General features: G+C 34.1%; 1 protein-coding gene across 1 annotated transcript; it reads right to left on the bottom strand.

Moving 5' to 3' along the window:
• Positions 1 to 9,665: 9,665 nt before the first annotated feature.
• On the bottom strand, positions 9,666 to 11,614 carry LOC593853. Its single transcript, XM_030982508.1, has 3 exons — positions 11,141 to 11,614; positions 10,525 to 10,763; positions 9,666 to 9,788 (listed from the first exon to the last, which is right to left on the bottom strand). The coding sequence occupies exons 1-3, from the start codon at positions 11,583 to 11,585 to the stop codon at positions 9,666 to 9,668; spliced, it is 807 nt and encodes a 268-aa protein (XP_030838368.1). The 5' UTR covers positions 11,586 to 11,614.
• Between the last annotated feature and the right edge of the window lie 4,304 nt (positions 11,615 to 15,918).

The raw sequence follows: 15,918 nt of genomic DNA, 5'->3' as shown, positions 1-15,918 counted from the left end.
CATTCCAGAAGAGAAAGCTAGTTGCAACTGGTCCAGTTGATGAACCAGTTAATGCCATCTGGTAACCCTGGAAATTGAAATGGGCTAAATGATCCAGTTGATCCAGGCCAGTTATAATTCAACTGGTCTAGCTGAGCCATTAGAACCATTTGGTAAAACTTCCAACCAGTTGAACAGCAACAATACTTCAATACTGGTACGTCTGTATTTCCAATGTAAGGGCATTGGTAATAAGTAGACTTACATAATTGAAGTAATCGAGAAAAAAATCGTATACTTGTACTTTATTGAAATTATTTTAGTTCACAGTTAATGTTTCCCTTATTCATGTTTAACTATTTATACGAAGTAGCAAAATGTCCTAATAACTGGTAATTTATATTTGTAGTATTTTCGAAATGAATTGCATATAACTAAATCATCAGTAATTAAGAAATATGCTGTAAATTCAGATAAATTGTTTAAAAAACATAGATCTGCACGCACCCCATATTCAATATGCAAATGAATTGGTGTCAGCTGGGTCAACTCGAAATATGCCAACGCTCAGTCATCAACTGGTACAACTGGAAATATGCACACTCCAGTTATCAACTGGTGCAATGAAAATATGCCAACAGTCACGGGATTATCACCACGGAACTTAAATGGTAACTGTGAAACCATCAAGACACCCAAGAATAACTCCTGTTCACACATGGAAAACACGGAATACCCAGCTTATATTAATAATCCGTTTGAGTCACGCGATCATCACCGCGAAACTGCTGGCAACTTTGACTACGATTTAAATAGGTGTTTTAAGACACCTAATCATGACTAATTTGTCACACCTAAAAGTCACGTATGCCCAGCTTAGATTAATAATCCGTTTGAGTCATGAGATCATCACCGCGGAACTTATGGCAACTTTGACTTCCATTTAAATAGGTGTTTTAAGACACCTTATAATGACTATTTGTTCACACCTAAAAGTCACGTATGCCCTGCTTAGATTAATATTCCGTTTGTGTCACGAGATCACCACCGCGGAAGTGCTGGCAACTTTGACTACCATTTAAATAGGTGTTTTAAGACACCTAATAATTAATAATTTTTCACACCTAAATATCACGGATTCACAGCTTAGATTAGTAATCAGTTTTAACTACGTGATCATCACCGCGGTACTTATGGCAACTTTGACTTCCATTTAAATAGGTGTTTTAAGACTCCTTATAATGACTATTTGTTCACACCTAAAAGTCACGTATGCCCTGCTTAGATTAATATTCCGTTTGAGTCACGAGATCACCACCGCGGAAGTGCTGGCAACTTTGACTACCATTTAAATAGGTGTTTTAAGACACCTAATAATTACTAATTTTTCACACCTAAATATCACGGATTCACAGCTTAGATTAGTAATCAGTTTTAACTACGTGATCATCACCAAGAAAGTTATGGTATCTTTGACTTCCATTTAAATAGGTGTTTTAAGACACCTAATAATGACTAATTTTTCACACCTAAAAGTCACGTATGACCAGCTTAGATCAATAATCCGTTTGAGTCACGAGATCATCACCGCGGAACTTATGGCAACTTTGACTACCATTTAAAAAGGTGTTTTAAAACACTTAATAATTACTAATTTTCAAACCTACATATCACGTTTTCACAGCTTAGATTAGTAATCAGCTTGAGCCACGTGGTCATAACCAAGAAATTTATGGTAACTTTGAAACCTTTTAAAGAGGTGTGTAAGACACCTCAGAATTACTAGTTGAATATAACCAGAGATTCACGGACAGAACAATAAGACGATTAGCCGGTGTAAGTAACGTGGTTATTACCATCAACCTTGGATAACCTGTGAAACCAATCAATAAAGGTGCTTACAAGACCAAATAATTACGTACTTATCCCCACCATCGGTTAACTGACAAAAAACTCGTTGCTTGGTCAAGTGGTTATTTGGTCATAAACACTTGATTTACAGAGGTAAGTGGAATCACGTTACTCCAGTCGCGTGATAAACTGGTGGTTTTTAGGTTAGATGAAAACGTGAACAGAAGTACCTTTTTTGTTTAAATGAAGGCACGTGTCGATAACGTTTAAATCTAGTTCAAAAGGCACTATACTTTAAAATCACTTAAAATACACTCCTAAAAGAGGTTACTTTTTGGTGTTCTGTTTATTGGGTATATGCACACACAATCTCAGTATGATATAATATGAAATATAAATATATATATATGCAATGAGCAATCTCCATTATGATGTGCAGACTTATGCACACAAAAATTCAATTTAAGTATAGTATCATATGAAATATATATATATTTTGACATTAAACAATATGCCGTGCAGACTAATACACACAAATCCAATCTAAGTATGATATCATATGAAATATATATATATATGCAATGAACATTCACCATTATGATGTGCAGACTTATGCACAACACATCCAATCTAAGTATGATATCTTATGAAATATATATATATACATTGGACTTTCACTATTAATATGTATAGACATATGCACGAAAATCCAATCTCCGAATGATATAATAACAAATATGTCTGTAATGAATATGCACCTTTATAATGTGCAGATTAATTCACAAAAAATCCAATCTAAGTATGATAACATATGAAATATATATGCATTGGACATTCACCATAATGATGTGCAGACTTATGCACAAAGATCCAATCTCAGTATGATATGAAATGAAATAAACTTTGGACTATCACCATGAATATCTCCGAATGGTATCATTACAAATATGTAAGCAATGCACATGCACCATTATGATGTACAGACTTATGTACAAATATCAAACTAAACACTGAGATATGGTATCATATGAAATCTAAACACACTAGACATTCAACATGTGCAGACGTATGCACACCAAAATCCAATATAAGTATGATATCATATGAAATATATATATATGCATTGGACATTCACCATTTAACATGTGCAGCATTATGCACAATAATCTCAACTCAAAATCGAGATATGATATTAAACGAGATTCAAATTGGACATTTAACATCATAATGTGCAGACTAATACATATGATATCATATAAAACATGTATGCATCGGACTTATGCACAATAATCTCAACTCAACATTGAGATATGATATTAAACGAGATTCAAATTGAACATTCAATATTATAATGTGCAGACTTATGCACAAAGATCCAAGCTCAGTAATATATCATATACAATGCATTATACTTTCACCATAATGATGTGCAGACTTATGCATAAATATCTAAACTCTACCCTGAGAAATGATGTCATATGAAATCTAAATACACTAGACATTTAACCTGTACAGACCTATGCATACACAAAATCCAATCTCAGTATTATATACTATAATATGAAATATAAATATATATATGCAATGGGCTATCTCCATAATGATGTGCAGACTTATGCACACAAAAATCCAATCTAAGTATAGTATCATATGAAGTATATATATATATATACATTGGACATTAACACTATGCCGTGCAGACTAATACACAAGAATCCAATCTAAGTATGATATCATATGAAATATATATATGCAATGAACATTCACCATTATGATGTGCAGACTTAAGCACAACACATCCAATCTAAGTATGATATCTTATGAAATATATATATATATACATTGGACTTTCACTATTAATATGTATAGACTTATGCACGAAAATCCAAACTCCGAAAGATATACTAACAAATATGTATGTAATGAATATGCACCATTATGACGTGCCGACTTATGGACAAAGATCCAATCTCAGTATGATATGAAATGAAATAAGCATTGGATGTTCACCATGGATATCTACAGAATTATGCACGAAAATCCGATCTCCGAATGGTATCATTAAAATATGTAAGCAATGCACATGCACCATTATAATGTGCAGACTTATGTACAAATATCAAACTCAACAATGAGATATGATATCATATGAAATCTTAACGCACTAGACATTCAACATGTGCAGACGTATGCACACCAAAATCCAATATAAGTATGATATCACATGAAATATATATATATGCATTGGACATTAAACCATTTAACATGTGCAGCGTTATGCACAAATATATAAACTCAACACTGAGATATGATATTAAACGAGATTCAAATTGGACATTCAACATTATAATGTGCAGACTAATACATATGATATCATATAAAACATGTATGCATCGGACATTCGCCATCATGATGTGCAGACTTATGCACAATAATCTCAACTCAACATCGAGATATGACATTCAACGAGATTCAAATTGGACATTCAACATTATAATGTGCAGACTTATGCACAAAGATCCAAGCTCAGTAATATATCATATACAATGCATTACACTTTCACCATAATGATGTGCAGACTTATGCATCAATATCTAAACTTTACCCTGAGAAATGATGTCATATGAAATCTAAATACACTAGACATTTAACCTGTACAGACCTGAAATATAAATTTACATATATGCAATGAGCTATCTCCATTATGATGTGCAGACTTATGCACACAAAAATCAAATCTAAGTATAATATCATATGAAATATATATACATTGGACATTAAACATTATGCCGTGCAGACTAATACACAAAAATCCAATCTCAGTATGGTATCTTATGAAATATATATGCATCGGGCATTCACCATTATGATGTGCAGACTTATGCACAACAAATTCAATCTAAGTATGATATCTTATGAAATATATACATTGGACTTTCACCATAAATATGTACAGACTTAAGCACAAAAATCCAATCTCCGAATGATGTAATATTAAATATGTCGTCGCTGTTTTCACGAAGTGACGGTAGTGAGAAAAAAAATTGCATTCACTTTGCGTTACTTTTTTTCCTCACTACCGTCACTTCGTGAAAACAAGGACGATGTATGTAATGAATATGCACCATTATGATGTGCAGACTTATGCACAAAAAATCCAATCTTAGTATGATATGAAATAAACATTGGACTTTCACCATGAGTTTGTGGACAAAAATCCAATCTCCGAATGATTTCATAAAAAAGATGTAAGCAATGCATATGCGCCATTATGATATCCAGACTTGTGCACATTAATCCAATCTTAGTAAGATATCATAAACAATACGTTATACTTTCACCATAATGATGTACAGACTTATACATAAATATGTAAACTCAACCCTGAGATATGATGTCATATGAAATCTAAATACACTAGATATTTAACCCGTAAAGACTTTTGCAGACATTCCAATCTCAGTATGATATAATATTAAAAAAATGAATATGTATGTATATATAGATATATATATATATATATATATATGTAATGAGCATTCTCCATTATGATGTGCAAACTTATGCACAAAATATCCAATCTAAGTATGATATCTTATGAAAAATAAATATGCATTGGACATTCACCCTTATGATGTACAGACTTATGCATAACAAATCCAATCTAAGTATGATATCTTATGAAATATATATATGCATTGGACATTCACCCTTATGATGTACAGACTTATGCACAACAAATCCAATCTAAGTATGATATCTTATGAAATATATATATATGCATTGGACATTCACCCTTATGATGTGCAGACTTATGCATAGATATATAAACTCAACCCTGAGATATGATATCGTATGGAATCTAAATACATTGTATATTCAACATCTGAAGACTTAAGCACATATATCCAATTTCAGTATGATATGAAATAGAAACGTTGAACTTTTACCATTATGATGTGCAGACATTATGTTCAAAAATCTAATAAAATTAACGTTGACATGTTGTATTAAACGAGGCCTTACTACATTGGACCTTAAAAATGTGCAGACTTATTCACACAATTAAAACTGAATGTCACGAAACGATGTTACAAGTAATCCAAATAATAGGTTTGGGTAATAATATGATTGTGTATTACCAGAATTGGTATTGTGAGCCTAACTTGTTTCACGAAAGTTAAACATATTGGGGATACAGGTGGGACTGAGCTGCTTTATTGGCTTAAAACTTTAAACGTGCAATTTATTCTTTCTTTCGACTCTGCATTTCAGCCCCTTACGTTTCTTGTATGCTATTCTCTACACAGTCTCTTATACTGTTCATCGTCAGTTCATGATGACATGATACGGGATTCGACATATGTGTAACCATGTCCTTAAATAATATGCATAATATACTCGGAGCAATTTATGCCCATGGTTATTTTGATGGTTAGTAGTTGTTTATTGTAATAATGCCGATGATTATATGATGGTCAGTAGTTATTAATTGTATTTAGGCCTATGATTATCTCTGATGGTCAGTAGTAATTAATTGTATTTAAGCCTATGATTATCTGGTTGTCACTAGTTATTAATTCTACAGGCCTACTATTATCTGGTGGTCAGTAGTTATTAAATTATTATCGGTTCCCTAACACTCCATTGACAGCCCAGTCCAAGTATTCAGATATATTTTCATAATTTCTTAATTATAGTGCAATTGTTAGCTGCATTTTTGCACCATTTAGGTGAAAAGCTAACAAATATTTTCTTTGTCTAGTTCATATGTTCCATCCATACACCACCTAATTCAACATCATTAAAAATCTTCTTCAGCTCGATGAAGCTTCCGCCTGTCTTGTTTTTCCATATGGAAAGACACTCCCTCGTCGCTTTCTGATAGGTGCTACCGGGCGTGTGCAGAATAGTGGATGCCTTGTTGTACACGATACCGAGTCTGTATGTCAGGTTATGGTATTTATCGTGTGGGACGTGGTCTGCAAGCGTATCCAGTGTTCCGTCTGATACCTTGACACTTTACAACAATGATTTAAACAATAAGGAAATATTATGTCAAGTAGTTCAAAACCCAATATGAATTTCGCCAAGTGGTATTGTCACAGTTCCCATGAGCAGCTTTTTTTTATTAATTTAGGTGCAAGTATTTTGATAATGCATTATGTTTATATAAGCTAACACTAGAAGCATGAGTTGTCATTGGAGACTTCGTCAATTTAAATCTTAATGTGTTTAATTCTTTGAGGATCTCGAAGGCGTTGGAGCATTCCCCTGCCAGGATTTAGGATATCAAATGCTTCCTCGCTACAACTTCGAGCCTCACTTCGAAAATTGGAAGCCTTGTAAAGCATGATTTGTTTATTTTATATATTTATACATTATATTATTTTATTATAAAAATAAACAAAATAATCATTATTCTTTCCTTTTTTTCGGGGGGGGGGGGGTGGGGCGAAACATATTCTAAATGTCAACTTTTACATATTTGTTGGTTTATGCGTTGTTGATCCGAGTGCTATACAATGTCAAATATACCTCTAATAATTGACGTGGTAATTTCGTCAGTTCTTACGAAATCTTATTCTTTGTTTATTTCCTCTTCTATTTCATATAAGGGGGTTGTATTAATTACCCCTTTAAATACAAATTTGAATTGTAGTCATAATGGTTGTTGATAAAGACATTGCAAAACCGTTTTACCAGAACGCAATCAATTATCGTTTAGACACGTTTGATCTATGCTAGATTATAGTAGATCGGTATCTAATAAAGATATCGTAATATCATAATTATCATTTAAGATATGTATTATCCCACCAATGAGATTTTAATCAAGAATGCTTTAATAGCGATTATAAAAATAATTTTCACCTGCTTTTAGAAGTAGGAACTTCATCGGCTGGCGCTGATTGAGGGGGAATGTCAGGTGATGTGGATACCGACGGTCCCTGGGATGCGGAATCTGTTTTTCTTGGTGATGTCTCGATTGTATCTGATTATATATAGGAAAGAAAATTGTGTTAACTTCGTTTAAAAATATGAACTTAGTATTCTTTTGGTTTTGCTAGCATAATCTTGTCGAAGAAATGTAATTCCAAGTTATTTACACAAATACAAATTTTCAAGCGAATTAATCTTGTTAGCTCAATTTGAATATATGATAATCGTAATCATGTTACGTAGTATACTTCAATACCGTCTTTAGACAGGAAACAAACATTGTCAGAACATAATCTGCATGAAAAGTTCATCGTTCTTCGACACGGAAGTATTTAAATGCAAGGGTTTTAATATAAATCACATTTGATTATCTTCACGTTAAAGCATTCAAGTTTACAACAAATAAGATGTTGAGCTGCAAAAAGAAAGAAAATCTACTCAATATTGATATTTTATATAGGCTTTCCAAATACTAGGATTATAGTTTGAATGCTCACATGAAAATATACTTTGTGTGTACTGTTCATGTATCCGCATAATTATGACATTGATTTCACTTGAGGAGTGCTTTTTTGAACACGTGTTTGGTGTAAATAGTAACACAAAAAGTGATTAAACAAAAAGTACAGAGCAAACGGAATGGGTGTATTTTCATCTTAAAGACGAAATAGGCAGTTTCATTTGAAGTTATTGTCCGTTGATGACTCTCGAAATGTCCGTCCAAATGTCTGCCCGTTATATATATTTTTGGTTTACATATCTAAAAGAGTTGGAGCTTGGCTTTGAAATTAAATCGATGTAAAATAAAAATCAACCTCCTCGATTAATTAAGTTCAGATAGAAAACACAAACAGAACCAAAGTCAAGACTCCCGTTTCTATCTCATTCGTCATTAACAATAAATATTTCAACTAGTCTATATTCAGAAGGTAAGCATGGAAACCAAATGTTTTCAACTGTAGTCACCTTTGGTGTTATCTTTTAAAATGAAACATAAATCGCTTTCTCAAGATGCGGCGGTTATTTTGTACATGCCTTCAAACATCAAAACTGGTCAAATGTCCTTAGATGATAAATTAAATTTGTAGAGTTCTCGGTTGACTTGATTCTAGTTAATGTTGTTTACCTTCTAAGTGCATGGGAACCAAGAGCCGCTTTGTTGTGCTTTGTTTCAAGATGAAGTGTAATATCACTTTACTCTTATTTGTGGTTGGTGGACCCACTGTGAACATCGCTTTGTGCTCAGTCAGATGGCGAATCTCACTTTCCTGTAGAGTCTACAAAAAAAGGGTTTTGTCAGTATAAACCTTTAAAAAAATCGTACGTTTATAAGACTTAAGAATTATCTTCAAATTGTACGTAACCCGTCAGACAAAAATGCTGCCAAACGGATCTCCACTGTCGCTAGTAACGTTGGAATATTTTTTGTTTACCCCAATTCATGGAATTATTTTGACAATGATTTATTCCTAATAGATGTGGATAATATTATACATTCTCAGATTTTATTGAACAATAATTTGCCAATGTTTGTGTTACGTGACTGCTAAAGCATGTGTATGCTAATATGCTTATCAACTAGGGGACCTACGCCCTTAAGCCATCTATAACAGTAATTAGGATAAATGCCCCACAAAAGGGCACTAATATAGCTCATCGACACGGTTTTGATCCTGGGGTCTCACAGTTACGAGGCCATTGCTGTGCCACTGAACCATGACTGTACGCAGCGGGGGCTAGGGTAGAGGGCAGTTCCCATAAATAAAAAAAGAAGGAAGAAAATGTAATAAATTATCAATAAATCATTGCATTTTACCCCGGTCCCCAACATAAAAAAAATCCTCTGTACGGCCATGCATTATGGTTCAAGGCATGGGTATGATTTAAACTGCTCATATGAATGTTACCGTGGTGTCGTCTTCCGTGCTTTGTTTGCAAGTTATCCTTAATCCTCCAGAACGCCACCTAACCAAGAATTGCTCTCCGGGAATCGGAGCCATGTATTTGTCATCCACCTTGAAAATAATGTTAAGAAAAAATAACGAATAGTTCAAATGCATTTCCACTCAACAAAGTATATCATCAGTATTAGAGAGAGAAAGGGGGAAATGAAAGAACAAAAAGATACCTTCAAAGACCAAAAGGGACATTGACACATGAATATATCGAATTTAAAACTGCTGAAGTTTAAAATTGAAAGGTCTAAATGAGGATATACCGAAAAAAAGAATCTGCAAATGTTACTAGATATATTTCAGCCTTAATAATGAAGATAAGTACAAACAATAATGATAACAATATTTGTTAACATCAATTTATTGTGCAAACTTGCTCAATAATTAAAGGAGACATGATAATAACCCAAAATAAAACCAATTTATTGGTAGATCCACAAGGTAAGCACATCAGTATTAGTGCTTCTCTTCCTGCGGGCCCTCCAATTATTATTACCTTATCTTCGCCATGTACCCATTTACATCTGGGTGAAGAGTAGCAATTGCGGATTAATGTCTTGCCAACCGACGTCAGTGCCTGTCTAGGATTCAAACCCCCAAACGATTCGATTGAGAGTCAATTGAATGGACCACTATACACAATACATCCATGTAATCCGTTTACACTTAAACTTGATGAATGTTCACGACCGTACCTGAATGTTTTAATGGCACTTTAAATGCAAAGCAAAAAATTACGATAAAGAGAGGGGAAAAGAATATCAAGAAGACGAAAAAACGAAAAAAACAAACTAACCTCCAGTTTTCTGATGTGTTCATCTCTTACATGGACAAACAACTCGTGTTCATCATTCTTCGAAGTTGACACAGGAATATATGGTGTACAAATAACACGCTTTCCAATGAATATCCGTCTGAAGACAGCTACAATCCAAAATTCGGAGAAATGGTTCGTGTAGATATCAAGGTCGCGATGTCTTACAACACATCGCGGGCTCCCGTTGGTAGAAGGAATCGCCGTAAAACTTTCAGAAGCTGTCCATGCAAAAATATCAATAAAGAAATCTAGTAAACGTACGTTAACCCAAACCCATTGATTTAAAAAAAAAAAAAAAACCTATACTTGTATGTCAAATTCATCATAAAATATCGCAGTTCTCACATTTAATACAACATAATGGAACCATGTCCTTTTTTTTCTAACAGTCATCCTAATTCGTTTCCCCCTCCAATCTAATACTGCGTCATGTCTTGGGGTTTGAAAGGCGTTTTGGGGATTAAAAAAACGGCCACAATTATACGTTTGTATTTGTGCAATTCACTTCATTGGGCATATCTATTACTTTATTTAATGAATGGCAATATGAATGGGACAGAGAGAGAGAGAGAGAATGAGAAAGACCATACTTTACCACTCTTGCGATAATAAATGACGACTTCCGCAGCCTCTGGCTTTGTGAATATACCACAATGGGGCATCCTTACTCTCACCGGAATGTCAAAGTTTGCGTCAGAGGGCGACATCCTCAAGCCGACAGTGATGATGGCTTCTGTTTCCTTCAGTACCAACTCAGGTGGAATGTCATGGATTGGTTCGAAGGTGACATCTTTTGCGCTGTAAGCTTCGTTTGCTGGAAGTCTCACTTCAATACCAAGCTTCTCAAGCCGAATGAGGCCAGTATCCTCACTCGAATCCACCCTACTTTCAAGATTTTGAACTGGGATTTCATCCTGGAGAGCGCTCGGTGACAAGATATGGTGAACGGACTCTGTTATCTGTCCCTCGTCATATGTAGGTTCTGAAGTGTACTCATTCGGTTTGATATCCGCCGGCTTTACTCTTTCTCCAGATTCCATCCATGCCAAAATGGCTTGCTTGGAATGCTCTCTTTCTGTAAATGAATTAAGGTACACTTCTAGTAATAATTATGGATTTGTATAGCGCCTAAAACCCTATTTACAACAAGAATCAACAATAAGGCATAAAATAAAAAAAATTGTTCTGTTGCCCTTAGCGACCGATCCACAAATCTGAAAATCTACGGTCGGCATTTGAAAAAAAAAATTGATTTTTTTTTTTTTTTTTAAATTAATGAATAAAAAGATATGTATTTGTGTTTGTTTAAATGGGATATAAATGCATAAAATCGAATTATTCCAAAATTCTCACTCATGCAAACCATGGATAGTTATGAGGTGAAAAAGATGTGTATTAAAGCGTTAAGAACTGAGAAATATTAGCCAAAAGAGGGCGGGTAAAAAAAAATCAAATCTGAAAAATATCGGCCCAAAGAGGGCGACAAAATAAAAGTTTTAAAAAAAAAACCTTTTCGACCGACCGACCCATGTTTTGGCACCCAAAGGGCAATGCAACAAGTTTTTTATTTTAGGCCTAATACATAGAAGATAATGTTGTACCTGACAATCTTGCATTTAAATTATATTAAGGGGATTTTAACAAAATTTCGTTTCATTAATATTGTATGAAACCGAACATGTAAACATGATTCAATTACAGCACTTTGGAAAATCATCCGTTTCTTTACTTGCCCCCCCCCCCCCCCACAAAAAAAAAAATATATATATATATATAAGGGGGTGCCTACCTTCATCTTCATGATGCTCGTCAATACTCAGACCTCTGAAAGGAAAGACAGAAATTGTAGGAAATTGACAAGGAATATCCAGGTACAGACAAAAAAAACTTTTTATCTATAGCAATCTAAGATTCTATTATTAACCCGTGATTCATTCATCCTTTTGAAGAAGGAAAAAAAAGATCTGTTGATTCAGTGGATTGTTATTATGACATTTCATATGATTATCCAAAATCGAAAATAATATCAAAGAAGGTGTAGAAGCCGTCAATATGAAGACAAGTCTTAACCCAACCTCACTGGGCATAAGCCCTTGATAGGCCTTCGACCCTCCACACATTGTTCTTTACTGAATCTTTTTATTTATAATGTAATATTTTGATGATTTTTTTTTTCTGCATTGTTTTACTTATTTTACAGTAATTCTGGTTTTTGTGGGAATAAATGAATTGAATTTAGTTTTCGCAATTCTAATTACGAGTAATCAGGGTGAGCCCATCTGAAACAAGAGAAAGGCAGGAAATATACCTTTGAACTCTGTCAGGTATGTGTCTAGAAGTTGAGAAAGTCCGTTTACGCGCACGAGCTAAATAGGGAGTGTGTGCGCCATCTGAAATGAACATTAAACAAATTAAATTACAGTATTATAAATATCTGTCCCAGACTCAACGAACATATTAAAACTCTACACACAAAAAAAGAAATTGTCTCCTTGCAAGAATCTTGTAATTAACTCACAAACTACCTTTGGATGTTGAGATGGCATGTAAAAGCAAGATGCGTGAAGCGAGCCCACCTAATGCTATTGAGAAATACTGCCCAATATATTAAATTTACTAATTATTACATGTAACAAATAACTAGGGTATACACCTTTTTCATCCTATGTTATTCAACAATTAGAAGAAGAAATTGAATACAAGACAGGGCAACTTACAACGTTTAGGAAAGCAACCCTCCACCTCCACCTCCTCCTCCAGCAACGTGCTGAAACTGATAATAATAATAACACCATCAACAACGACACTACTAAAAATAATGATAATAATAATAATAATAATAGTGATAATAAAAATGATAGTGTAATAATAATAATGATAAAAAGATTATTATTATGATCATGGTAATAATGATTATGATAATAACGATAATATATATTTTTTAAACTGTTGTTTACCCATGGAAGCCTCATCAGCCTCATTGCTTTTATTCCTGAGAACCTGCAATCACTTTTACTCATGATTCTTTTGGATCTGAACTTGTTTCTTTTTAGTCTCGGGTCACAGTTTTATCGCAAATTACTAAAAAAAAAAAAAGCCAAATCCATGCTGGATCTGAAATAACTTTACCTCAAAAAGCGTTTAATCAGAACATATTTTAGGTTAAAACGCTGTACTTTGGCAAAATGCCATAACACCATTATAGTTATGTATCTGATAGAAGCTGGAAACTAATAATACATTTTGAAACGCATTTCAATTCATTTTTTGTACCTGCTTAACGAGTCGCTTCTGACACTAGGAGTGTTAGGTCGCTTATGATAGAGGCTCTCTGCCCAGTGCCGCCTTGCTCCTGGAATCTTTGGAAGTTAAAATAATCATCACCAATTGCTAAGTAACTTATTAGACATATTTAAATGGGTTACAGCAATACTAGTGTTAATCTTTTTTCTCAAAATAAAGTCTTTATTCAATACTTCTCAAAGCATGAAACATTATAAAGCAAATGTACAAAAATGAAGGATACATACATTTCACAGAGAAAGGTGAAGGAGAGAAAGAGGAGGTTGTTTCGAATGGCTGTGGCATAAAAGTGATTATTCATTACTGTTCCCTCAAGGACTGATATTTGATATCTGAAATTATTTCTCAGCACTGCTTGTTGACAGTCAATTCACTCACTCGGGGTCGTAGCCCGGTGGAGGAGCCTTCCATGTTTCATCGAAGGGCTTAAGTGAGGATCTATAATACAGGTTATGACACTCCCTTTGCTGTTTCTCCTATGTAAGCAGACACCTTCTATGTTATTTGGGACAGATTAGTGTCAAACTCATTTATCTATTATACATTTTCCTAACTATTATATCATCACATTCAATGTCTCGAATTCAAACTCAGTGTCTATACAAGTTCCCCATCTACATGAGTTCAAGAGAAATTAATAGTAGATCACCACGCCACGAGATTATCTTTCTGTCCTGTCAAATAAAAACCTAAATATGCTGAAAGAGTCGTAAATGTGGTTGTCTGCTTTAATACAGGTCTCCGTATAAACAATATACATTGATCACGACTAGACTAACGTCGAGCCCACAAATAAGTGGTAAAGATCTTGGGCCCGTTTCATAAAGCCTACCATTAATGGTAACGTCAATGAAAACCTTAATTTGATTGGCTGTTGAGTAACGTTGACATGGTAGATAATGCTGATGGCAAAGTCTCTAGAAATATTAACGACAAACATCTACCGTGTGGAAACACTCACCTCCACCTCATACGCATGTAGGCCCACTGTCGGAATGGCTCTTGGTTCTTCACGAAGGAATTCTTCTTCGAAGAAGTCTTCCACATTTGTGTCATGTTTCTTTTCTTTAGAGGGAAGGTAGAAATATAAAAACCAAAAAGATGTGTTTAACCTTATTTATCAGTTAAATTAGAAGAATAAACTGTATTGTACGATTCCTCATTGTTTCTAAAGGTTCTGTTTCAATTCAATTCTGGTTTTATTGTAAATAAAAACATACTGAATAAAAAGTCCGGAGACTCATACAATTCAGTTTACAAATTATAAATACATACAAGAATAAAGAAATCAATACTTTTAGCAATCTTTTTAAAAATATTAATTACTAATTCTAATGAACTAAACAACTAATTTCAAACAATCGTGAAATAATACATGTTCTAATTGTGCAATTAAAACTTTTAAATAGTAAAATAAGTTGTTACCATTTTCTAAATGTCATATGCAATTTTGTAATACACTTTCAAATTAATAAGTAGTCTTTTTTAGCATGAATGAGGGGGTTTCTATTCACTCCAACAGTAGGTTTTACAGACACTGCGTATACATGTAAGTCAAAATGGTAGACTAATTTGTACAAATCAACTGGCGATGCTTCACAATAATTCAGCTTCAACTTTTAGCAAGATCCAACATCAACAATCCACAAAATTTGTCTAGAAGATGCCTGACTACAATATAAACAGGTTGACAGTAACCGATAAGAGAGACAAACTCTAATATCCACTAAATCTTAATACTTGAAGAGAGCTGTTTTGGGGGCAACCGTACAGGTGCACACAACCAATCAATCTTGTTTATCCTCTGGTCTTTTTTAGAATGAATCTAATTGTGTTTTAACATTTTAGTGCGCTCTTACCCGCTCTTCGTCGTTGTTTCAAAACAGGGGCTGAATCTCCTGAATCGCTCACGGACTTCCACACTTCTCTTAGATGATCGTCTGCTATGGAGACGGAATGCTGCAAGCATTTCCAATAGCGGATCATGCAGATAGCAGCCTTTTGATTTGGGGTATACACCCCAGTCTCCTTATGTTGTCTGCTTCTGAACTGGATGATGTCAAGTGTCTG

This window comes from Strongylocentrotus purpuratus, unplaced genomic scaffold (assembly GCF_000002235.5).
Source record: "Strongylocentrotus purpuratus isolate Spur 01 unplaced genomic scaffold, Spur_5.0 spur5_scaffold_12, whole genome shotgun sequence".
Taxonomy (NCBI): Eukaryota; Metazoa; Echinodermata; class Echinoidea; order Camarodonta; family Strongylocentrotidae; genus Strongylocentrotus; species Strongylocentrotus purpuratus.
The sequence above is the reverse complement of the archived record's forward strand: the minus strand, read 5'-3'. Positions and strand labels throughout refer to the sequence as shown.